Source organism: Limtongia smithiae, assembly GCF_038497785.1.
Source record: "Limtongia smithiae strain NRRL Y-17922 unplaced genomic scaffold V1518scaffold_6, whole genome shotgun sequence".
Classification (NCBI taxonomy): domain Eukaryota; kingdom Fungi; phylum Ascomycota; class Lipomycetes; order Lipomycetales; family Lipomycetaceae; genus Limtongia; species Limtongia smithiae.
Window position 1 is genome coordinate 730,977 of NW_027117627.1, and position 21,991 is coordinate 752,967.

Here is a 21,991-nt window from a genome sequence, read left to right on the forward strand (position 1 = left end):
TTGTCGAAACAAACGTTTGCACTTTTGGTCATAAGTCCTCTAATTTAGGAACAAGCTAACATCAAATAATAAAATTAACAGCCACCGACTTAATCCCAAGTGCCCTCCCGCAAGCCAAAATACTCGCCATCCGCAAGTGACTTCAGCGTCGCAGTCTCGGCGCCATCAACACCGGCATCGTACACACTATTTCCCCACCAGGTTAACTCCACGGGGTGGTACTGCAGCGCAAGGAAGATCAGGATACCGCCGAACGCGACGCCGGCAGTCAAGCCCGAGGAGATGATGTAGTTGTACTTGGACCACCACGTTAGGTACCGGCGGCGAATGTAGTACATGAAAAAGTATGCCACGTAGAAGCCTGAAGTGTAGTATGTCAGGTTGTAAGTCGAGCCGAAGCGGATGATACCGCCGACGAACAGAACTGGATGGAAGTACTGCAGGTACTTGAGGAAGCGCTTGCGTCCGTACGCAGCGAGGGGACCGAGCACTGCACCGATCAGGAATGCCCATTTGAACATCGGGTAGAGACGGAAAGTCCGCTCTGGGCCGACGATACCCATAAGCAGCGAGTCCGCGTAGAGAGTGTGCGCGAAGGTACAGGTGAACTTGGCCTTGTTGGTGGTCGAGCAGAAATCGTCAAACGATGCAACAAGCATCTCGTATACGCCGGCTGTAACAAAGCATTGAATAACAATACCAATAACCTGTCCGCGGAACACAGAGCGCGGAGGAATGCGCGAATAATGGCCCAGCTTGAGATCGCCAATAATCGTCTCGGACTGCTCGTCGATACTGTAACCGTAGATACGGCAGAAGATGCACGCAAGAGGACTTCCGGGAGACATGAATCCACCGAGAATCGTTGCTAGATTGTTCATGGACATGAAATATCCGGTCGTCGAGTAGAGCACGATAAACGGAATGATGAGCGCGCAAGACACCAAGATCGCAACGATGGCAACCCACACAGGGGTGTCAGACGGGAATGCGCCGACGCCAACAAGACTGAACGCAATAGAGCCTCCAAGAATCAGCAGGTACCACCAATCCGGAACCTCCTTGTACTTGCGCATCATAATCGACATGGGATCGCCGTAGCGCGCGTACGCACTCTGGTTGCGATTGCGGAGCGCCTGATAGAAACCAACAAACGCCTCCTTCATCGTGCTCCACTCGTTGATAAACACGTACGCAAACGCAAATGTGTAGATAAAGTACGCAGTCGACTGGTACATGTATTGGCCGGCGGACACGTAAGGCGGTGAGTACTCGAGATACTTTTCCAGGTTAAACTTGCTGTTGGTGAGCACGGCCGAAGTGTTGTAAGTTGCGCCGTATCTGTCGTACACAGTCGACCGGTTCGGCGGCATGTAGGCGGTTGAATGGAAGTTGGTGTAGAAAATAATAAGCAAGATGATCGCACCGAGTACAGTACCAGCATATCGATTTGCAGTAACGAAGAACGGAAGCACCATCGGCGTTGCATAGTTGATCACTGACCAATCCCATGTCGCGATGGGATTGAAGCCAACGCCGATTAACGAGCCAGTTGCATAGGCCAGATGTTTGTTCTGCGGCGCGATCCAAGTCATCCAGTTGAACGTACTGAGAGATTCGAATAAGAAGTCCGGGAGAAAAAAGTAAATGAGAGACGCCCAGAGGAGAATGAAGAATAGCTTATACTTGGATATAGACCAGCCATTGATAGTCTGCTTCTTCTCAAGCGTCAAGAGGGTACGGTTCAGCTGCATCGTCGGCAAGATCGTCGGCCACACAGCCTTGACAGGATAGACAGCCCATCGACGCAAGCTACCGGCGAGACCGTATCCAAAGAACTGACTGGCAAAATTCATGATGACCGTGAATCCAAAGGTTTGCCACGTCTGGCCGTAAAATATCGACAATCGCATGGTAGGTCCATAATAAGAAAAATTGGCAGCTTGCGCGCCGGCGTTGGTGACGATGGTAGCAAACATTTGCTCCTTGAAGTTCCATGGTCCGGGGTTGAGATCAATCTTGAAGCGTCCGAAGCCAACCTTGTACTTTGGCAGAATGTATTGCAAAAGCTTGCCGGAGGGATAAATCAAAATCTGAAGAACCTGGGAGCTGAGCGTAAACGACGGCTGTCGGAAAGCCATAATCTGATTTACAAATGCTCCAATGACTAGCCAAACTAAACCGACAGCATAGGCACGGAAGGTCTCCACGACAACATCAGAGTCTGTCGGCCGACACACGGATCGGATCTCGGGGTATGGAGAGAAGTACTTGATCATCGCGGCCTCCAGTCGCAGATCAAGATCGTAAGTCGCCGGGGACTCTCCGTAAGCTTCTTCGCCTTGAACCAGTAATCGCATCTTGTTCAAGGTATCTTTTGGGAAGTTGACATCGTTGGTGTGATAGTCGATGGCTTCGGACAGCACCGTCAGTGCCTCTTGGCGCTTGACGATCATGGTCTTGTCGACGACAAAGTCGGCGTCGTCGCCTTGCAAATCGTCGAGGTCGGACGAAATCGCGATTCGTTCCATGATCGCGTCGCGGTCGTGGAACATTTCATCGCTGGTCTCGTCGGCCTCGTCGGTGGTCACGAAAACGCCCTTCTTCTCGTCGTTCATGTCGGAGTAACCCTGAGAGTCCGAGTTCGACGTCGTGACGTGCACGCCGTGCTGCTGTTCTTCTTGGTACTTCATTGCAGCGGGGGAGGTGGGACTCGCTGAACAGAGCTGCGCGCGGATGGAGCTGTCGGTCATGGGGGCCCACTCAATGATATATCGACGTCGGCTGGGTCCTCCGCAAGCATATCGGAGGGTACTTTGACGTTTCGCGTGCGATTCGATAAGAATCACGCTAAATTGCTCACAGAGAGTATCGGGGTATCAGGACGTCAGATTGGCAGTCTTTGGTCCAGCGACTTCAGCACCGGCGAGCGGGACGTATCGTGTTGCATGCGATAGACGTAAACCTAGACATACAGGATCGTGAGCTAAGGTGGACTAGAGAGGATGAAACTCACTTCCGAACCAGGCGACGGGCGCCGAAAGGCAGAGCGCGAGCGTTAGAACAAACCCGCGGCGACCGAAGATTGCACTAGCGGGAACGACGATACCCATCATCGCCAAAAAGCAACCTGTGGTGGCGCGGAGTGCTCGACCCCGGTGGTCTTCCGGCCCCGCCGCGCCGTCCGCGGCAGTGCACATTTACGAAAGCGCTGTTCGTGAACACGCAGATGGCACCGAGTACGGTCAACGACCAACACTACTCCTGAGCTCGTGCGCGCTTAATATGCCCAGCGGTCTCGCTGAGGCAGATGAATTCACGGAATTCCCTGCATGCTTGGGGCACCACTCGGCTCGCATAGCGCTGCCAGCGGCCGGGCTGGACAGTGACGGCAGGGTGCGACACTGCGAGGACCGTTATCTTGTGCAGGGGATGCCGCGGTGCCAAGGACGGTCTGGCGAGACGTCGCAACCCGCGAAGTTAGCTTGGGCAATGAATAGGGTGTTGGCTCGGCATTTTAGGATCACATCGGCTGTGGAGCCGTCTTATCTGCCGCGCTTGGCATCGTCGATAGCAAGGCCTCAGACGCCCTCTGTTCTGCATGCGTGCATCACGAGTAGTGTGGTCAAGACTGGAGAACAGCGTGCAACGGCAGGATAGTCACAATTGGGTACTGTCCGCGCACATCCTCGACCGCGACGCGTCGTCGTCGGAAATTTGAGACGCTTTGATAACGGCTTAGACGCACTGGGTCTTGGTGCGAACTCATATACTTTGTGTGGCGCTTGCTACCGGGGCAGCCGACACATATGAACGGCACTTGCGCGATAACGCGGCAGCTGGGAAAACAAAATTGCATGCATATTTCTGCAGTATGGGAAGAGGGCCACGGTGGCTGAACGACTGTGCGCACGCCTGCCGGGCCGTGCGAGGGCTAGAGGTGGTTCAAACAGCTTATCGCTGCGGGAGCAGTGTGTCACTCTGTCGACGACCGTCGCGGCGACCGCGCGAGCGGAGAACGTCTGCAACGCCGTGCTGCTGATAGCTGTGTCGCTGCCGTCCACGCGGCTTACACGCTCGGCAGCCCTGGCCGCTATCGCGCAGGCGACGAAGAGGCAAGGCTGCATATGGGAGCTGGAGCCCCGCGCACTGTCACGGCGCCCCTGATTAACACGGTTGCTCGGACCGCCTCCGAGTGATATCGCACTTGGACCACACCTAAAACCGTGCCTGGCCAATAATAACCTCGGGAAGCAGTGTCCAGCTCCAAGCCTGGTCGTTCGCTGCTGCCACGGAGCTCAGGTCGTTGCATCGCAGTGGCCAAGCGCGACAATAATACAATGTCTGCCAATTGGCATATGCGCAGAAGCCGCCAAGTGCGCTCTTCTCGACCGCCGCTGCTGCCGCTGACGGCCTCCTGTGTTGCTAATTTTGCGTGCCAATAATCTCACGCTGATGAGTCGACTGGCGTTCCGCCGTGACTCGGCGCGCGACGGCTCCAATGCCGCGACTCCGATATCGTTCCGCTCGCATGCGCGCATGCCGCCACCATCGGCAACTTACAGCTTGAATCCTTTCCATTCGGGGCGTGCATGGCTGGACGGGATTTGCAGACAGGCACGCAATATTGTGACATATGTCGCTACGAGTCGGTCTCCTGCCACAGAAGTCGTGGTTTCACACTGCGCAGACGTAACAATACAAATTTGCAACACGTCCGTGTGCTAGACCGTGTGTACTGCAAGTTCATGAACAGAGTAATTGCGCTAGTTGAGAAACTAGTGTCCTCTCCGTGATCGGCCACCTGTAGCACGCCATCACCGCCGCATGTCTCCCTTCTAGACATTCAAACCCCGCTGTTGTTCCTCTTCACGCACTCGTCTATCGCAGTCAGAGCGCCAACTGGTATGCCTACGGATATGGCTCCTGCGCTGGCCGACATGCCGTGCGTGCGCGCCCCGAGCAATTCTATCATGCGCGCAGCCGCAATCCCGGAGGATATTTCACATCTGATATAGTCTGCGAGAAATCCCTCTTTTGTTTCTCAGCGCGCGTGACCTGCCAAGATTACCGGGTGGTTGGTTGGCTGGACCAGCCGTTTCACGCGTATCGCCCAGCGACGCGCCCAGCGACGCGCGAGCGTCCATCAGCAGAGCCAGCCGGATAAGCTGCACCACAAGCCAGGCATGCCCAAGAACGAGTTTTCCCATCCGCCATGGCATACGGCGTACCGCACGATGTCAGCCGCGAGACGGACCAGCCATAGCTCGTCGCGGTGCGGGGACCTGTGCGATCTATACGATAAATTAGTTAAATCTCATAGTACCTGCATAAAATGTCCGATCTCGCGTGGCTGTTGCCCGCGTGGCCCTGAAGAGCGGCGGGGGCGCAAGTTGGATTTGAGTTCGGGAAAGATGGACGCGCGGTCTTCACGATCGCCCGGACTAGACGACAACTCCGCACGCGCCGGATGCACCCTAAACCACTATCATTCGGCCGCTCGATGCACGATCCGCAAACATGGGCAGGCAAGACTGCGCCAGGGAAGTCGTTCTGATATGCTGTACTGTTGCAGCCGCTTGCCGCAGAGCACGTGTCGGAATTTTGTGACTGCTGAAGGTGCCACACTAAATGCTGAATACAGCTGACACCCTGCACCTGAGGACACAGAGCTGCATCTCTCTATACCATTAATCGCGCTTTTCTGCTTTTAATATGCACGCGAACTGCTGATTACAGACAGAACTGACCTCGCGAATTGCTTGTCGACAAGATAGCAGGGAGCAACAAGCTGTGCGCGGCATCGCTGATAATGTAGGCGACATAGAGTGTTCGCCATGGCGAGAGTCCGTCGTGAATATCTACTCCATTACGCACTCTGGACCGCAGGCGCTGTTTACAGACATCGTCTCTTTATTGATCTAGTCCATGCGCCGTTGTTCTGACTATGTGGACGTTCGAGGAGTCATGCGCAGGCGGGTTCTAAGCCTCCGGCACGACGAATACTGTTAGTTCACTATTCTGCTGATCTGACGGGAGGGCGATTCTGCTGAATACATGCGCACGACAGCCACCTGCACCGTCGCGTGTACGAGAAATACTCGCTCTGCGATTGCAACCTTGCAGTGCGCTTTTAGGATCGGATCAAAAATCCGATATATTTTTGTGCGTACTTCTACATCAACCTCGTGCAGCGACGACTTGAAAGTGCCGAACAATCAGCACTGCTGCTGGAGACTGGAAGCGGGTGCCACAATCTGCGAATATCTGAGATGCCAACCTGTTTCTATTCGAGTTCCGAGGTCGAGTATGGCGTACGTTCCCAAAGTCCCGCATTTGCAACATAATAGCATCTTGCACTTGACCAGGGACGCGGCGACAAGCCGTCCTGCTGGAGAGCAGACGAATCGGATATCGCCCGAGGCAGAGGTCGTACAGGAGCGTATTCCTAGCAGCGAGCCGCACAGGCTAAGGTTATGAAGCGAGTTAGCCGTACGCCTGTCACGACACAGCGGCACAACCCTAGCCCGTGCGGCGGATCATGGTGATGCAGCTGTACGGCGTACTCTGGCCCTGACTACGAACGGCGGGCGTGCTATTGCGCGCTTGCGCCGAGCGAAATTACACCTCAACAGCGTGCGCGATGACTGCGTCGATGCGGTGGCTGGCGGCGCGGGGACTGTGGCGGAGGACATTGGGGTCGTCGACCCAATCGCGACTTGGCGCGCACAGCCACGCACAGCCGCGCGCAGCATCACATCCTCCGCGCCCTTGGATGAATTATTCAGCACGTCTCGCGCTCCACCACCCTCGCTAATGCGATCCCTCCGCAGTGCACTCCTCCTCGGCGTCGCCGTGGCCGCCTGCTTCTACGGGCTCTATGTCGCGCTCACCCTAGCGACCACGGCCACAGATTGTCCGGAGCCCGTGGTGGAGAAAGCGACCGCCGTCAAGAAGCCTGCGCTCGCTTCGGTGTCGTTCACGGACTACAGCGCCGCAGCGACCGCAGACAAGTGTGAGAACCCATACTCCAAGGATGGATATCTGTACTTTGACGATCCGGCAGACACAAGGTCTGCGCAGTTCTTTCCGTTCGATGTGCTCCTCGCCGCCGCCGACGACAATAGCGACGCCGACCCGGTCATCGACGGAGTGCACTACTTTGGTGGCGAGACCGTGCCGCGGCCACGACCGGAGACATTCAAGCTGGCGCCGCACAACTGGTACAACGACTTGCAGCACCTGCAGTGGGAACGCAAGAACAATAAGAGTCCAGCGTTTAGAGCTTTATTGGAGCAGCGCGTGGCGTGGATGAAGGACAAGACCGTGCTGCTCATTGGCGACTCCACCGACCGGTATTTGTCGCTGTACTTTTGCGAGAATGCTCTCGGTGGACACCTCAAGTTCGCTCTGGGCGGAATACACTCTACCTCGTCGTGCGTGGTTCCGGCGCTGAACCTTACAATCTTGACGTGGCATGTTGCATCGCTGTACGAGACGAAGCCAAAGTGGTGGATGAACCCCACGATGACGATTGTGTCGTGGGAGGAGCGGTGGTCCCAGTTCTTTATGCCATCGCTGGTGTGGGGCCGGGACAGCCGTGGGCAGTACTTTCGGCACACCAGGACGCGGCCGGATTTGATCATTGTGCAGTCCGGACTGTGGGACCACAACGTGTTTGTCGCCGCGAAGCAGGCGCAGGACAGCCTGTCGGCACGCACGGCAGCGGAGGCGAAGAGCATCCAGATGGACCACTCGCGCGCGTTCAACTACCGCGAGCTGCGGTACTTTGCGCTCCGCATGGACAAGATTCTCGGCGACATTGTGGCAGAGTTTCCCGACACGCCAGTGCTGTGCCGGTCGCTGACGCAGCGCGCGAACGGCAGCGAGAACGCGGGGATGAACCAGTTCGGCCTGGCGCTGTCGTACGCGTGCCGCAAGCGGGACATTGAGATGATGCCGTTCGGCCGCATCGTGCGCGACATGATCGGCGTGCCGGGCGCGTACGCGGACTTTATCCACTTCCGCGAGGGCGCGATCAGCAGTTTGTTCCACAACATGATGCTCTGGTACTTGAATCGTGCTGCAGGCGGTGTAGAGAGCCAGGGACAGCTGGTGCGAAACGCGAGCGGCGGGCCGACGACGCTGGCGAACTGGAACCGGTGTCACAACTACCACATGCTGAACTATCCATGACTGCTTAACAGACTGTCGTGGACTGATGGCGTATGCCCGCGCTAAGTTTGTTGGACTAATAGAACGCATTTGAGGTTCACGCATTCGAACTTTGCTGTAGCCGCACATGTTGCCGTACGGCACGCACGGCGTGGATCAGATACTACCCTGGCTGCACTTGATACAGCGTACCTGTGCTAGGTGCTACCGTTACGCGCCACTTAGACGCGGGCAGGGCGAGTGAGCCGCGCGCCCGAGACGCGGCCAGGCCGGGCGCAGTCACCTGTTCCCCGCCACCCCGAGACATCCGCCCTCGACGCGAAATGCGTGCGACTGGCGCCTGCGCGAGTGCCTCAATGCTATTGTATTCTGCGGGAGGATGGCTATTGACGCGTACAGTGGTGGTGTACGTCGCGTGTGTCCGTGTGGCGGGGCTGAGCCGTTGGAATCAGGGGCGTTCGGCTCAGAGATGAGTTGATCGACAGCTAGTCACCGCTCCGCGCCAGCTGTGTGTACAACCGCCGTGGCGCGGTGCAGGCCGAGCACCGAGAAGAGAAGCACGCACAGTACCGCTAGCAGCGGTATGATCCTGAGGAGCAGGGCGGGAGGAGCGGGAACCGTGATGCTGCTGTAGGCCGCGCGTCGCTCACTGCGCCGCCCCTATCTGCTCGGCCACCGCTTTGGGCAGCTCCGCGACAGGGCCGGTGGCTCCTTGACTACTCCTGTCCGCCTTCTCGTCGTTGTCATACCCCCGCACATCGCTCCCATGCTTTACCAGCGACACCTCTTCTTCGCCGCCGTCATCGTCTCCCTCTCTCTCTCCATCTTCTATGGCCGCCACTTCCGCGCATCTGCGCTCACCACCGCCCTCATAGGGCCGTCACGGCGCGTGTTTGAGACCGTCACACTTCGCGACTATCGGGCGGCTGCCGCGGCCGTGCACTGCGAGAACCCCTACGCCCAGGACGGGTATCTCTACTTCGACAACCCCCTCGAGCCCACGGCCGCACAGTTCTTCCCTTTCTATACCGTGCTGGACGGCGCCGGCAGAGACCAGGCGCTTCCCGCGGACGAGTATGCAGACCCAGCAGACCCGGACTACATCATCGACGGCGACCTCTACTTCGGCGGCAAGACTGCTGCAAAGCCCAAGCCAGAAGCATTCCGCACCGCTCCGCACAATTGGTACAACGATCTCCAAAAGCTGCAAGAGCAGCGCGAGTTCACCACCGACCCCGCGCTGCGCGCCGAGCTCGAGCAGCGCACCGCGTGGATGCACAGCAAGACGGTGCTCTTCGTCGGCGACTCCACCGACCGCTTCCTCTCGCTCTACTTCTGCGAAAATGCGTTCGGCGGAAAACTCCGCGTCGCCCCCGGCGGCGTGCACTCCTCCACTCACTGCGAGATCCCGTTTCTCAACTTTACCATCCTTACGTGGCACGTCGCGTCGACATACACGACAAGACCAAGCTGGTGGATCGCGCCCGGCATGGAGATCGTCTCCTGGGAGGACCGCTGGGACAAGTTCTTCATGCCGTCCCTCACTGCGGGAAACTTTGTTGACGGCGGGCACCACTCCCGTGCGCGCCCGGATCTGATCATTGTGCAGTCCGGATTGTGGGATCTCGAAGCCTTCCGCGCCGCCGACCGCGCCCAGGCCGGCCGCCCCCGCGCGGCAGACTTCCTCGCCTCCGCAAACGAGACCATCCAAGTCGACCCCGCGCGCCGGCTCAACTATCGCGCCCTGCGGTTCTACATGCGGCGCATGGGCAAGATGCTCGATGACGTGCGCGCTGCCTTTCCCGACTCACCAATGCTGTGCCGCTCGTTGACGCAGGAAACCGCCGTCGAGTGGAACGCGGGCCTGCAGCAGCTGGGCCAGGCGCTCTCGTACGCGTGCCAGAGCCGGGATATTGAAATGATGCCGTTCAACCGCATCGTGCGGGATCTCATCAGCGTGCGCGAGGCCTTTGCGGATGACAAGCATTTCCGCGAATCCATGATCAGCAGCGTGTACCACAACATGATGCTCTGGTACTTGAACCGCGCGGCTGGAGGCGTCGAAGACCGCGGAGAGCTGCTCACCACCGCCGCCACGGGGCCAACGGACCTGGAAAACTGGAACCGGTGTCACAACTACTACATGATACGCTCGACATGACCTACATTTTGTACATATAGGGACGGGGATAATATATATAGATCGGATTTAAGTTGGTGCCTTGCATGGGGTGCCTGCATTGTAAATGAAAGGCGCAAGTCCGCATATTGAGCTGTGCCACGTGAGATCACCGCTGCCTGCGCCACGAGCGGCCACCGCCGACCCAGGAACCACACTTTGCACGATTGCTCTACTGTACTTCTCATGCATTGCATTTCTATCGTACACAGTCACCTGAAACCAGCACACTCCCCGATCTTCATGTAATCCAGCGGCTCCCACTCCAACCGCCGCACATCAGCCCGGCCCTGCACCTTCGCCCACAGCACCTCGTTCTCAAAGTACCCCACGAACCCGCCCTTGCCATCCGCCGACGCGGTTATCCGGTACAGATTGTATCCCAACAGTGGATGCGCCTTACGCAGCGGCATGAACAGTATGTTGCTGGATAAGCAATACTCCTCGACCACGTCCTTGAGCGTGCTCGCCGCGAGCGGAATCTCCTCTCTGCTGTGTGGCGTCCTGCTCTCGCGCTTCTTCTCTGCTTTCGCTTCGCGCGATCGCGCCGACCGGTGCTCCCTGCGCGGGATCTTAATCGGCCTAAGTCGCTCTGCCGCCCGCGGTCCCAACTCTTTTGCCCTCTGTATCAACTCCAACCCCCGCGCAAACCCTTTCTGCACCGTCGGCGCCTTGCCGATCCGCGCCGGAAACTGCGTCGTCCAGAACTCGTACCACTGTGCGACCTCGTCGAACACCGGCTCGGAGGTGACCCACATAAACAGCACGTCGTACCATTTCGGGAAAAACTCTTCCTCGAGCAGCTCCGCGAAGGTGCCGCTACCAAAGTACGAACTCCACGCGAGCACGGAGTTCAGCGGCGCCATGTCCTGGTCGGCGGGGTTCACCTGGAAGTCTGATTTCAGCACCCGCACAAGTTTCGGATACGTGTACTTCATCAGCATCGAGTCGATTTCGCGTCTGCTGAACACGTCTCTCCAGAACCGCAAGTCCTCGATAACGCCGCGCGACACGTCCCACGCACGAAGAACCGAACGGTACCGCTGCTTCACGTCGGCTATCAGTGGCTGCAAGTGTGTTCCCAAAAGTGGCATCCATGGGAATATCCACGTATGCAGCAAGGACGAGTACTCGACGGGCTGTTGTGTCGGCTTCGGACTCCACTCGTTCACGGCGGCACGTAGTTTCGGCAGCACAACCTGCGCGATGAGCTGTTCCTGAATAAACGCGGGCACCACGTCGTGCCATGTCTCGAGCAGGTTGATAACCGGCAATGGATCGCGTACCTTCCAGTCGTTCAGAATAGTGTGGCGAACCGGCGGCAGCCAAGTCTTGACCATCATGCTCTCAAACAACGTGTCTTTGGCTATCTTTCCATGACCTTCTGCATCGCTGGAGAGAACGTGTAGGATATGCTGCCATCGCAGAAAATACGACTTCAAATACTCCGGATTAGTCAACGGCGACCAAGACTGGTAAAGTTGACATAATATCGGCGTCAGCACTGCAATCGGGATGTCGTCCAACTTGTACTCCTGCATCTCAGCGCGGTAGTTCTTCTCCAGATCGTCCAGATACGGCAATACACTGGTAAATAAGTCCTGAACACTGTCATCGTTGCCAGACTTCGCCTTCATCGCTTCCGCTATTTCGCGGATCTTGTCTAGTTTCTCGAGAATCCGGTTCTGTGCATCAAACTCCACCGTGATACGCTGCACTTCGCCTAAAATCCATCCCTTTTGCGCTTGCAATGATTCCCACTGGTCCGCGTAGTTCTCCAATTGCAGCTGTGCTGTGTTTGCGATGATCTCGCGCTCAGAAACGTCAGCGCCGACGTCTAGCGCGCCTTTGAAATCAGACATGCTGTCAAGCACCTTTGGCTCGCCGCCGGTCATGTCGATGATATCCTTCCAAAACCCGGGCACCGGCATCGATGACGCTTTCATATCCTCAAATGTGCGATAGATCACCTTCGGCCCGCGCGCTCGCTCTTGTTGCACACCACTACCTTTCGCCTTCCGTGCGCGTTTGGTATCACTACCCCCCTCTTCCTCATCAGACGACACATGTTCGCCGCGCCGTTTGGCTTCTCGGATAGAGCTTGCGGTTTTCTCCTTGATCCCGCCCAGACCGACGCGGCCACCACGGAGTTTCTGTTCGACAGGGTTGAGAATACCCTGTCCTCGCACGCCGAGACCGCTGCCTTCAACGTAGCCCATCTTGGCGAACATGGACGCGCCTTTGCCGTACGCAGAAGATATCCGCGCTGATGCTGCATTTTGTGGGGGTGCTCGTGGAGGCGGGCGCTGGGTCTGTGCTTGTGAGGGTTGTCTCTTGGTATTGCCTGTGAGTGACGGCGAAGGTTGAGTTGATTCGGATGTTTCCAAGTCATCCAGCGGATTCGACGGCGCAACAGCACTCGCAGCAAATGAGATCCCGGAATATCGTAACGGTTTCGCTGCCCTCTTCTCCTTGCCACCGCCACCATCTTCATCGCTCGACTCGCCCTCATCGCCGCCAGGAAACCGTCCCCCCAAACCGCCACGCGCTGCACGGAACGATCTGATATTAAACTCGTCGTCATCATCCGCTGAAGAGTCGTCGCTCCGGGTCGTCATCGTGCTGCGGAGAGTACGCCGGCCGCGGTGTGCGGCATGGGCTTGCGGCGGGGGCGAGGGTGTTGGGCAGAAATTTGTGAATTCATGACGGCGTGCGGCTCGCCGGCGGTGAGTTCGCAAACGCGGTCGACGCGTGCACGGAGTTCACGAGAGTATACACCAGGACGGCAGCGATGAGCAAGTATTACGACATCGATGACCTTCTGACGGACGCCCATGTGGGTGGAATTTGACGGTATTTGTATGCAGTGCGGGAAGTGCTAACGCGACGGTGCAGCGCATCCCGACGGTGTTCCAGCTCAGCGTGCCGGGGATGGGGTACCTCGAGAGTGGCCGCAACGAGAGCACGGATGTGAGTTTAAAATCATTTAGCAGACCGAATGAACTCGTTTACTGATATGGCTAATTAGATTGTTGAAGGCGCGCGCATTGAGCTGCCGTTGTGGATGGCCGACCTCCTCGCGATCGGGTACGTTACTTCCCACTGCGGTCCACGACGCGACGCGACGCGACCCGCATCACTCACAACATTACTCCTGCAGTGGCATCTCCGACGATCTCCCCACCGGCTTCGTCACTGTGTCAACACCAGCGCCACTAAGCAGCAGAGTCGTCTCGGCGCTCAAAGCTGACGCGGGCAGTGTTGATCTACGCGCGCAGAGTTTGCAGTTCCACCGGCTAGCCTTGCGATGGCTTAGCATGGCTGGCGATGAAAAATTGCTCGAAGCGATGATGGAGGTAGGCACACTGTTGAGAGTGTTGTATGGGTGGACGCATTTTGACTGGTGTCGGCAGACACTCAAGGCGCGCGCGGCGTTGATCAACGACTTCGCGCATAACACACGCGGCGGGTCAATGATGTTCGATAACACCGAATTCGTTAGTAAACTAGACGAGTTTGAAATGAAGCGTAAGCCATCATCTACCGTCTTGTCATACTCACTGTATTCTGACAGTTGCCTTAGTATTCAAGACGTCGCACGACTCCTCGCGGGACTTCAAAAAGTGGCTGAGCACGAAGAAGTAAATCATTCATATACATACAATCAATGGAGTTTTCAGGGATTAATGCAAGTACTTGCGCAAACACAAAAAGTAGAGATTAAAAATTAGCCCGAAACGTGTCTAAAAGTCCACCACCTGGTCGCTGATTTGGCCCGTCTGCGGCGGCAGCGTCAGCACGGCTGCCGTTGCCACCATTTCCAGCCTCTGCTGCTGCGACTGCGCCGTTGAGTCTTGCCGCCGCGGCCACCACTGGCGATTGCTGCTGTTGCTGTGTCGTTGTCCCGAGCACCGCCATCCCCGCCCGACTGCGCTGCTGCGTGCCGTCCCACCATGCCTGCGGAATCCGCCAGCTTCGAAACGGCAGTACCTCCCGCGTCCAGAGCATACCCACGTACCACCCCGTCACGGCGCAAATCATGCTCCCCGGCGCCTGCGCGAACGCGAGATGCGACGCGAGTACGTAGACGAAGATTTTGTCGGACAGTGTTATTGAGTAGTTTGCGATGGTCGAGGCGGAGAAGCTACCAAAGCCACGGGAGGTGTTTGGTGGTGGGTCGATGTCGGAGACGGGGGCCGGGGAGATCTTGAATTTGTAGACGGATGGGATCATGTCGTGGTAGAGTGCCAGCACGGTGAAGATGATGGGTGTGGTGCCCGGGGGAAGATAGTTGGCGGAGTATGAGGGCACGAGTTTGAGAATGATGAGTAGCAGCGGTGCCAGAAAGAGTGTGAACACGTAGGAGAGAAGCAGCAGCGACTGATTGAGCTTGTTAGCGATGCTGACTCGCCGGGCTGTAGAGACAAATGATCGCACTCACGGCATATTTCCGACTCCCTAGCATGCGCTCAATCACCCGTAGATTGTACATCAACAGCGACGCAAACAGCACCTCCGACTCGTTCAGATACACGAACGGCCACACTATTAAACGCCACCATTGACCTGCGGAGATCAGCCCACGCGCACCACAGCATAACAGCTCGACTATAACATACCCCATCCCCATATGTGCGGCACCAACTGCAGGATAACATAGTGCTTGAGTCCCGCGATTGACGTGATTATCGAGCTGCCGATGGTGAAGATGATGTACAGCTTCGTGATGGGGGCGTTCTTGAAGCCCGGAGGCGTCGCTGCAAACATGTCGCTCGGCTGCAGTTGGGAGCACAATCAGCGTCGTAGTAGCAGATGCTAGAGTAGATATACAATATAACGATGAGTGCGTGCACAATACGCGCGGATCAGAAAGCTGAAGGCCTGGAAGCAATGAGATGGCTGAAGTCGGGTGCGCGGATTATGACGCCCTGGGTGCTACTCCACCAGAATCTGCGAATCTGCACCAACACAGGCAGTGCACCAATTCACTCCTCCTAGTACCTGCTGAATAGCAACTGGTGTCGTCTCTTGTGCGGTCCGTCGTGCGTGGAGCTGCATTGCCAATCCGGAATCCCGGCGTTACGAGCCGCATCGGTGCCGTAAGCTCCTCCCGGCTCGGCACAAAGATCAGCGGCGCAAAGACAACTCATGAAGATATATTTGCTAGAATTTTCAACGTGGGGCGGGCTATCCTAGATCTACAAGTACCTAGCTGCGTCGTGGCCAATGGCGCGCGAGAAGGCTGCTAGCAGTACACTTAGGCGAGGAAACGTTTCTCGGCCTCCTTCCAGTTGATGACGTTCCAAATCGCCTTAAAGTAGTCGACCTTGACGTTCTTGTACTGCAAGTAGTACGCATGCTCCCATGCGTCGATGCCAATCAGTGGGATGTAGGGACCGGTCACGGCGTCTTGGTTCTGCAGGAGAATAGCGGTTACTATGCTGTTCGCAACTCATCGGGTGGCTGTCAGGAAGTACTTACAGCCTTGTTGATAATCTCAATCTCGCCAGTGGCCGAGTTCTTGACAACCCACGACCAGCCGGAGCCCTGGATCGCCGCCAACTATAAACACACAGACCCGTCAGCATGCTATTTTAGTCTGATCACATAAATCACATACAGCAGTGTTCATAGAGCCGATGAGCTTATCGTAACTGCCGTACTTGGCCTCGATCGCCTTGGTCAGCGGAGAGGACGCGCCTAGGAGCTCGCCGCCGCCGGCAGACTTGGGTGCGAGGTTCTCCCAGAACAGCGAGTGGTTGATGTGGCCGCCGCCGTGGAAGTTGATCGCAGACTGCAGCTCAATCTGGCCTTTGATGTCCGCAGTCGCGATCTTCTCCATCGCGGCGTTGTAGCCGTTCACATAGGTCTGGTGGTGCTTGGTATAGTGAAGCTGTTATTGTTAACAGAGTGGGCCGGTGATGGCATAACAAGTGCAGGCACACACCTCCATGATCTGGCCGGAGATGAAGGGCTCAAGAGCGCCAAAGTCGTACTTGAGGTCCGGAAGCGTGGCCTTGCCGCGGGCGAGTGCCGGGGCGGCGGCAGCGCTGGCGTATGCACGGCGGACGGAGGAGGTGCGGAGGGCGGAGAGGGCCATTGGGTGCTGCTGGGAAGATGGGGGTGGTGAAGGTGGAGGTGGAGTTGAGGGAAGGATGTTCGGAAGATGAGTGAAGGAGCGGCGCGCGGCGGGAAGCCCGGATTCGCGCCTATGACGACGACCAATGAGCCCCGGTCCGCCCGGAGGATCTACATTTCTACGCTCACCGCCTCTTCTCCACGCGGTAGTACTCCCGCGCCTCTTCCAGCAGCCAGTCCCGCTCGATCCTGGTGATCCCGAGGATATAGACCTTTCCGTCCATCTCCACGCCTATCCTCGCAGTCAGCATAACCATCCGCACTCATTCACGACTTCAACAACTCACTTTCACTGTACACCACCCAATCCGCCGTCGCATTGAACATGGTCGAGTTCGGATGCGCCCACACCACTGTACTGCCATTTTCACCGCCGTTCACCAGCCCGAATGATCCATCCGCGTTCATCCGAGCCACGTTCGCAAAGTACCCGCTCACGAGGCACCGGCGCACCGACTCCGACGTCACAATCTCCGCGAGATCGGATGGCGGCACGGACATGCCCAGCACCTCCAGATACCGCGCGAGCTGCTTTCGAACACTGACGGCTCGCGCGAGCGCCTTGTAGTTTAAGAATCGCGAGTGCGCCCATTTGGGCGACTGATTTCCGCGAAGCGTGAATGCCTGATATACTGCAGCGCACATCAGTAGACTGCACTCACGCAAACCAGCATGTACACATACCGTTGTATAGCGTCAGATGATCGCCTTCTTCCACCCGAAACTTCATGTGCTCCATCTCCGCTGAGACCTTGTCGTTATCCGGCACGTAGAACACGTTTTCCACAGACATCATTGCCGCGATCGTCAATATCGTGCCCATGCAGTGTGACGACTCAGACTGCAGTAGCTGCCCTCAGGTCAGCATACGCTACAAATCAAATCCGACAATGCAACTTACAACTTTAGCCATCATCGGCGGCAAGGGCAACTCCGCCATCCGCTCTCCAAGCGGTTTCGTCAGTTTCCCGTAATCATCCAACGCGCCAAGCGCATATAGTAGTTCAAGCGCATCAATGACCAACTCCACCGGTGGCTCAGAAATCATATCAAGCCTCGCGATATTCTCGATTCCGAGCGACTTTAGCTGCAGTATCGGACTCGCCAGATTCGCCCGTTGGATCTCCGGCACGGTCACATCCGGTATGATGTCATCCCATGCTTTACTTGTGTAAAGCCTGAAGCACTTTCCGGGCCGCGTCCGTCCCGCTCGGCCAGCTCTTTGCGTCGCAGCCGCTTTCGACGTCGGCGTCACCACGAGCGACTCGATCTTCGTCGTCGGATCGTACGCCCGCAGCTTCACGTACCCGCAATCGATCACGTACACGACTCCATCCACGGTAACGCTCGCTTCGGCTATATTTGTCGATATGATCACCTTTCGCATGCCTTCCGGTGTGCTCTCGAAGATCCGCATCTGGTCTGCTTGCGTCAGGCCCGCATACAGCGGTAGCGCCAGAAGCCGTCCACTTTCCTCTGGCACCGTGTCTGCTCTATCTGCTACTGCTTGGCAAACCCGAGTGATTTCCTCTCGTCCAGTTAAAAACACAAGAATGTCACCTGCCGGTTCCTGAAGGTGCACGTTGAATATTGTGCGTATCGTAGTCTCGACGTAGTTCTCCGCCGGCTCGCAAAGATATAGGATATCGACCGGATACATACGTCCCTCTATGCTGATAATCTTTGTCGTATCCGCGCCAAAGAAAGACGCAAACGATTCAGCTTGCAGCGTCGCACTCGATATAATCACCCGCAAGTTCTTCCTCCGCTTGATGACCTTCTTGAGAACGGTAAGCAAAATATCGGTATACAGACTCCGCTCGTGCGCCTCGTCAACGATAATCACGCTATACCGCGACAGTAGCGGATCACGCAGCATTTCGCGCAGCAGCATGCCGTCAGTCATATACTTTATTCGCGTAGACTCCGACGTGACGTCTTCAAATCGAATCGAGTAGCCCACCGCTTGGCCCACCTCGCAGTCCATTTCCTGGGCTACTCGTCTCGCGATCGAAGTCGCGGCCACTCGGCGGGGCTGCATTCGTTAGACATGCTTCACGCGTGTGATGTAAATATATCGTAGCATACTTGTGTGCACGCAATGCATTGCTTATCTGCAGTCCATCCAGCTTCGTACAAATACTGCGGGAGTTCTGTCGGTGGTAAGTCACGCTGTCTCGCAACTCTGCGCTTGAGTGAACTCACGTGTACTCTTTCCAGATCCCGTGTGTCCTATCAGCACAACTACCTGGGAAGTCTCGACTAGATACAGAATAGAATCTCCTGAAAACACGTTAGTCGGTCGTTGCCACTATCTCGCGAGGTACGAATCTCACGCACGGTGCTGAAATATAGGCAATAGCCGCTGCTGCTGCTTGATGCTCGCGCGCTGGAACTGTGCGGATAGACTTGATGACTGCAGAAGTTCAAAAAAGGCGTCCGCGGAAGCCTGTCCCTGGCTCATTGAATCAAGCGAGGACCGTCGTTCGTCGCGGACCAGCGTGTAGGGAGCTCGTGCAGCGGACGTGTTGGGAGGCTTCGCATGCGCTCCGCACGCCCACACCCAGAATTTGCGGAGACGGTGATACGCGTTGCCTCACTTTACTCTGCTCTTCACACGCGAGAATTATCTAGGAGTTTACAAACAATTATGGGATACACCGATGCCATAGTCTGCAGAGTATTAGAGATATGTTTTCATGCCGCTTCGCAGTTCTGCTCTGGTAGCGGAACGAGTGTCCAGAGGAGCGGCGAAAGTTTAATGGAGTGACAACGGCGCCGCTCCGCCGGTGGCGCGGTGGCAGCAACCTCCTACAGAGGAGCCACCAACAGAAGAACACCAGAGCGACGGCAGACGCTAATCGTCGTTCCTCTCTAAGACGAGGAGCAGGAACTATGTAGCAGCGCCACTCCACAAGTTCGGCTAACGACCAGCAGTTCCAGAAAATCATGTTAGTCGAATTGGAAACAGCAAGCACGGCGGTTTCCGATATGAAGGAAGTCATAAATGTTGAACAACACGTATGAGTGCCACTAACGACGCGATATCACATGGAATATCGTATTGAGCAAGTAGCTAAAAGTCCGGGAATGAGGCTGGCATACATGTGCACATGCAAACGAAAGCGCTGTGTTCATATTGAGCCGTGAAATGAGAGTGCACAAAGCAATACAGACATATAGTACTGTGCAGACACATGGCGAACTAGACAGACATGCACACTTCGACAGGCGTCAGAATAAAACGTACCAGTAACTTGATATACTGCGGCACGACATGTAGACGATCAGAGCGACAGCGGCGAGCGGCCAGAGCAGAACGATCGTGAGGCGGCGAACCTGTAGAGCGCAAGCCAGAGCGCCGCGCGCAGGGACAGTGGTTGTGTCGCACCGCGAACACGAGAATTCGGAGAGCTCCGCAGCCCGCGCCATATCCTGCCGGTTAGTCTCCGACGGCACTGTATTGAAAAATGCGGCATGCTTCTCTTGAAATCAGGCGGGCTTAACTGAGAGCTGCCAATTTCGATTAGCCGCAGAAAGCTGGCCAGTGGGTGGACTGCGCCGTACGTGTGGTGCGGCTACGTCAGGGGCAGCCTCAGGGGCGCACCTGTTATTTCGGTGTTCGCGACTGCACTTTGCTAGACCGGGCAAATGTACGAGTTAAACACGGCAGGAAAGAGAATCCGAGTTGGAGCGACTGTATTTCTCACCGTGCACAATGGCGCTGACGCGCTGCTTGTTAATTTCTTCCAACAGCGCGTCCGGCACATGTTCGGCGCTTGAGACGTACGCCCAGTTTACGCGGTCTCGAAGACCGCCCTTTTATTCTTTGCACTGACCGGCTTTTGGCTGAGTGACTTTATTAGTTTTGCGGTTTCTGAAATGCCTCCTCCGCCTTTATCTTGCAGCAGCGCGGCTAGCCTGTCTAACTGCCCTTCTACGCACGTCTGTACTGCTACTGGCACGCTACAGGCGAGTCCGTCGTTCGCAGCCAGTACTCAATTACTCGCAGACACACAGCGCATTGTTTCTCTAAACGCATTACTGTTGCGCCTCTTGTTATTGCGCAATCTATCCAGTTCAGTGGTCACCGGTAGACAGCGATGGCATGACTCCCAGTATGCAAATCGTCATCGTCGCTCGGATAAGAACTTCAATAGTACAGACAGGAGCTGCGCGCGTATCCATTGCACGGTTTAGTTGACATCATAAATTATTCGTATAGTACAAAGATCTCACTAAATCACACACTCAACCCAGGACAGGCAACTCGTTCTCGAGCCCGTAGAACGCAAGCATCTCCTTGCACAGAATCGAGTAATACACAGATGGCTCCCACTGCGATTTAGTTAGCATCCGCATACACCCGCCCAGTCGCAAATCAACTCACCTCGCCGCAGCCTTTGCCGCAGTGACGCGTCGGCATCGGCTTTTTTGTCGTGTAGTGGATAATCACGGCCTCGTCCCACAACATATCCCATGTGCGCCGGTGGAACTGGTACATCACAAGGTTGTAATTGTACTTGAACGGCAACGCATGGAAACGCCGACGGTAGTACGCGTTGAGGAACGCTTGATCTGCGTCGTTCGGCTTATGCATCTCCGGGTCCGACACGGCGGTAATCATATTCCGGAATTCCTCGATTGATGGCCGGAACGAGATCACGCCGGAGTTGAAACGCGTGTCGATCGGTACGTCCCACCACACGTCCGGCGATCCCGCGATATCGCCGGGCTGCACAAACAACTCGGCGATCGAGTTCTTGCACAAAGTGTCCGCGTCGATGAACACGATCCGCTCGTACTGCGTGTATGACCACAGGTACAGCTTGTTGAGGTTGTACCGATGGTACGGCCGAATCTTACCCTTGTCGACGCCCTCAAACTCCAGATCCTTCTCCACAAGCACGCGCCATCCGACTTTTTCCAGGTTGGTAATGTTGTGCGCCGTCACCGCGTCCTTGCCCTCGGTGCGCACAAGTAGAATCAACTCAGCGTCGAGCGCCTCGAAATCGTTGTGCTGTTGCAGCGTGTATGCGAGCATCATGGCATACTGCGCAAACCGCGCCGTCATGACCGACGACGCGACCGCGTACCGCGGCTGCCGCCGCGGCCACTCGCCGCCGTGTGCGCCGTTTGCGGTCGACATCAGATGCGAAAGCTCGAGGCCTGGCGCCATTGTCGAGCGTACAGCGAGCGCGCGACGCTGCGTTTCGCGCAGCACCGAGGCGTTTGTCGCCGCCACAGGAGTGATGACGTTTTTGGCGCCGTGGGTGTTGCTAACCGCAGAGCGCGCGATGATGGGATGCCATACCGGCGCGCGCGGGGCTTCGGGGAAGGCAAATAGCGAGAGGAGGTATACTGCAGCAATGAAGGTCGTGAGACCGAGCACGGCGGTGTGTTTTCCTGCGACCATTGGGGTATACGTGGTGGTGATGGCGCAGCGACAGAGAGGAGGCGCGTTTGCAGTTCGTGTGTCGTCGTCGCGCCGCAGCACGA

At 56.6% G+C, this 21,991-nt stretch overlaps 10 protein-coding genes across 10 annotated transcripts; 3 read left to right on the forward strand and 7 right to left on the reverse strand.

Moving 5' to 3' along the window:
• Positions 1-89: 89 nt before the first annotated feature.
• Positions 90-2,693, reverse strand: V1518DRAFT_374050 (OPT oligopeptide transporter protein-domain-containing protein; the record flags this gene model as incomplete). The annotated part of the gene is made up of 1 exon (XM_066901448.1): positions 90-2,693. One exon carries the CDS (start codon positions 2,691-2,693, stop codon positions 90-92), a length of 2,604 nt encoding a protein of 867 aa, XP_066759590.1.
• A 2,206-nt stretch (positions 2,694-4,899) lies between these two features.
• Positions 4,900-5,321, reverse strand: V1518DRAFT_417385 (uncharacterized protein). The gene has a single exon (XM_066904282.1). It carries the CDS (start codon positions 5,220-5,222, stop codon positions 5,004-5,006), a length of 219 nt encoding a protein of 72 aa, XP_066759591.1. The 5' UTR covers positions 5,223-5,321; the 3' UTR covers positions 4,900-5,003.
• Positions 5,322-6,816: 1,495 nt separating this feature from the next.
• V1518DRAFT_373597 (uncharacterized protein) lies at positions 6,817-8,196 on the forward strand (the record flags this gene model as incomplete). The annotated part of the gene is made up of 1 exon (XM_066901434.1): positions 6,817-8,196. The coding sequence occupies one exon, from the start codon at positions 6,817-6,819 to the stop codon at positions 8,194-8,196; it is 1,380 nt and encodes a 459-aa protein (XP_066759592.1).
• A 745-nt stretch (positions 8,197-8,941) lies between these two features.
• On the forward strand, positions 8,942-10,336 carry V1518DRAFT_427640 (uncharacterized protein; the record flags this gene model as incomplete). The annotated part of the gene is made up of 1 exon (XM_066906049.1): positions 8,942-10,336. The coding sequence occupies one exon, from the start codon at positions 8,942-8,944 to the stop codon at positions 10,334-10,336; it is 1,395 nt and encodes a 464-aa protein (XP_066759593.1).
• Positions 10,337-10,512: 176 nt separating this feature from the next.
• On the reverse strand, positions 10,513-13,039 carry V1518DRAFT_417388 (GC-rich sequence DNA-binding factor-like protein-domain-containing protein). Its single transcript, XM_066904283.1, has one exon. It carries the CDS (start codon positions 12,970-12,972, stop codon positions 10,567-10,569), a length of 2,406 nt encoding a protein of 801 aa, XP_066759594.1. The 5' UTR covers positions 12,973-13,039; the 3' UTR covers positions 10,513-10,566.
• Positions 13,040-13,048: 9 nt separating this feature from the next.
• On the forward strand, positions 13,049-14,038 carry V1518DRAFT_417391 (DNA replication complex GINS protein-like protein psf3). The gene is made up of 6 exons (XM_066904284.1): positions 13,049-13,190; positions 13,250-13,324; positions 13,383-13,441; positions 13,515-13,710; positions 13,768-13,882; positions 13,938-14,038. Exons 1-6 carry the CDS (start codon positions 13,146-13,148, stop codon positions 13,997-13,999), a joined length of 552 nt encoding a protein of 183 aa, XP_066759595.1. The 5' UTR covers positions 13,049-13,145; the 3' UTR covers positions 14,000-14,038.
• Positions 13,864-15,480, reverse strand: V1518DRAFT_417392 (uncharacterized protein). The gene is made up of 3 exons (XM_066904285.1): positions 14,974-15,480; positions 14,796-14,920; positions 13,864-14,734 (listed from the first exon to the last, which is right to left on the reverse strand). The coding sequence occupies exons 1-3, from the start codon at positions 15,119-15,121 to the stop codon at positions 14,075-14,077; spliced, it is 933 nt and encodes a 310-aa protein (XP_066759596.1). The 5' UTR covers positions 15,122-15,480; the 3' UTR covers positions 13,864-14,074.
• Positions 15,481-16,523, reverse strand: V1518DRAFT_417395 (Manganese/iron superoxide dismutase). The gene is made up of 4 exons (XM_066904286.1): positions 16,302-16,523; positions 15,975-16,247; positions 15,836-15,916; positions 15,481-15,770 (listed from the first exon to the last, which is right to left on the reverse strand). The coding sequence occupies exons 1-4, from the start codon at positions 16,452-16,454 to the stop codon at positions 15,612-15,614; spliced, it is 666 nt and encodes a 221-aa protein (XP_066759597.1). The 5' UTR covers positions 16,455-16,523; the 3' UTR covers positions 15,481-15,611.
• V1518DRAFT_451335 (P-loop containing nucleoside triphosphate hydrolase protein) lies at positions 16,296-18,956 on the reverse strand (the record flags this gene model as incomplete). Its single annotated transcript, XM_066906516.1, has 7 exons — positions 16,296-16,724; positions 16,780-17,124; positions 17,177-17,342; positions 17,394-18,527; positions 18,581-18,645; positions 18,698-18,775; positions 18,833-18,956. 7 exons carry the CDS (start codon positions 18,954-18,956, stop codon positions 16,618-16,620), a joined length of 2,019 nt encoding a protein of 672 aa, XP_066759598.1. The 3' UTR covers positions 16,296-16,617.
• Positions 18,957-20,509: 1,553 nt separating this feature from the next.
• V1518DRAFT_417402 (nucleotide-diphospho-sugar transferase) lies at positions 20,510-21,951 on the reverse strand. Its single transcript, XM_066904287.1, has 2 exons — positions 20,883-21,951; positions 20,510-20,830 (listed from the first exon to the last, which is right to left on the reverse strand). The coding sequence occupies exons 1-2, from the start codon at positions 21,906-21,908 to the stop codon at positions 20,744-20,746; spliced, it is 1,113 nt and encodes a 370-aa protein (XP_066759599.1). The 5' UTR covers positions 21,909-21,951; the 3' UTR covers positions 20,510-20,743.
• Positions 21,952-21,991: the final 40 nt, after the last annotated feature.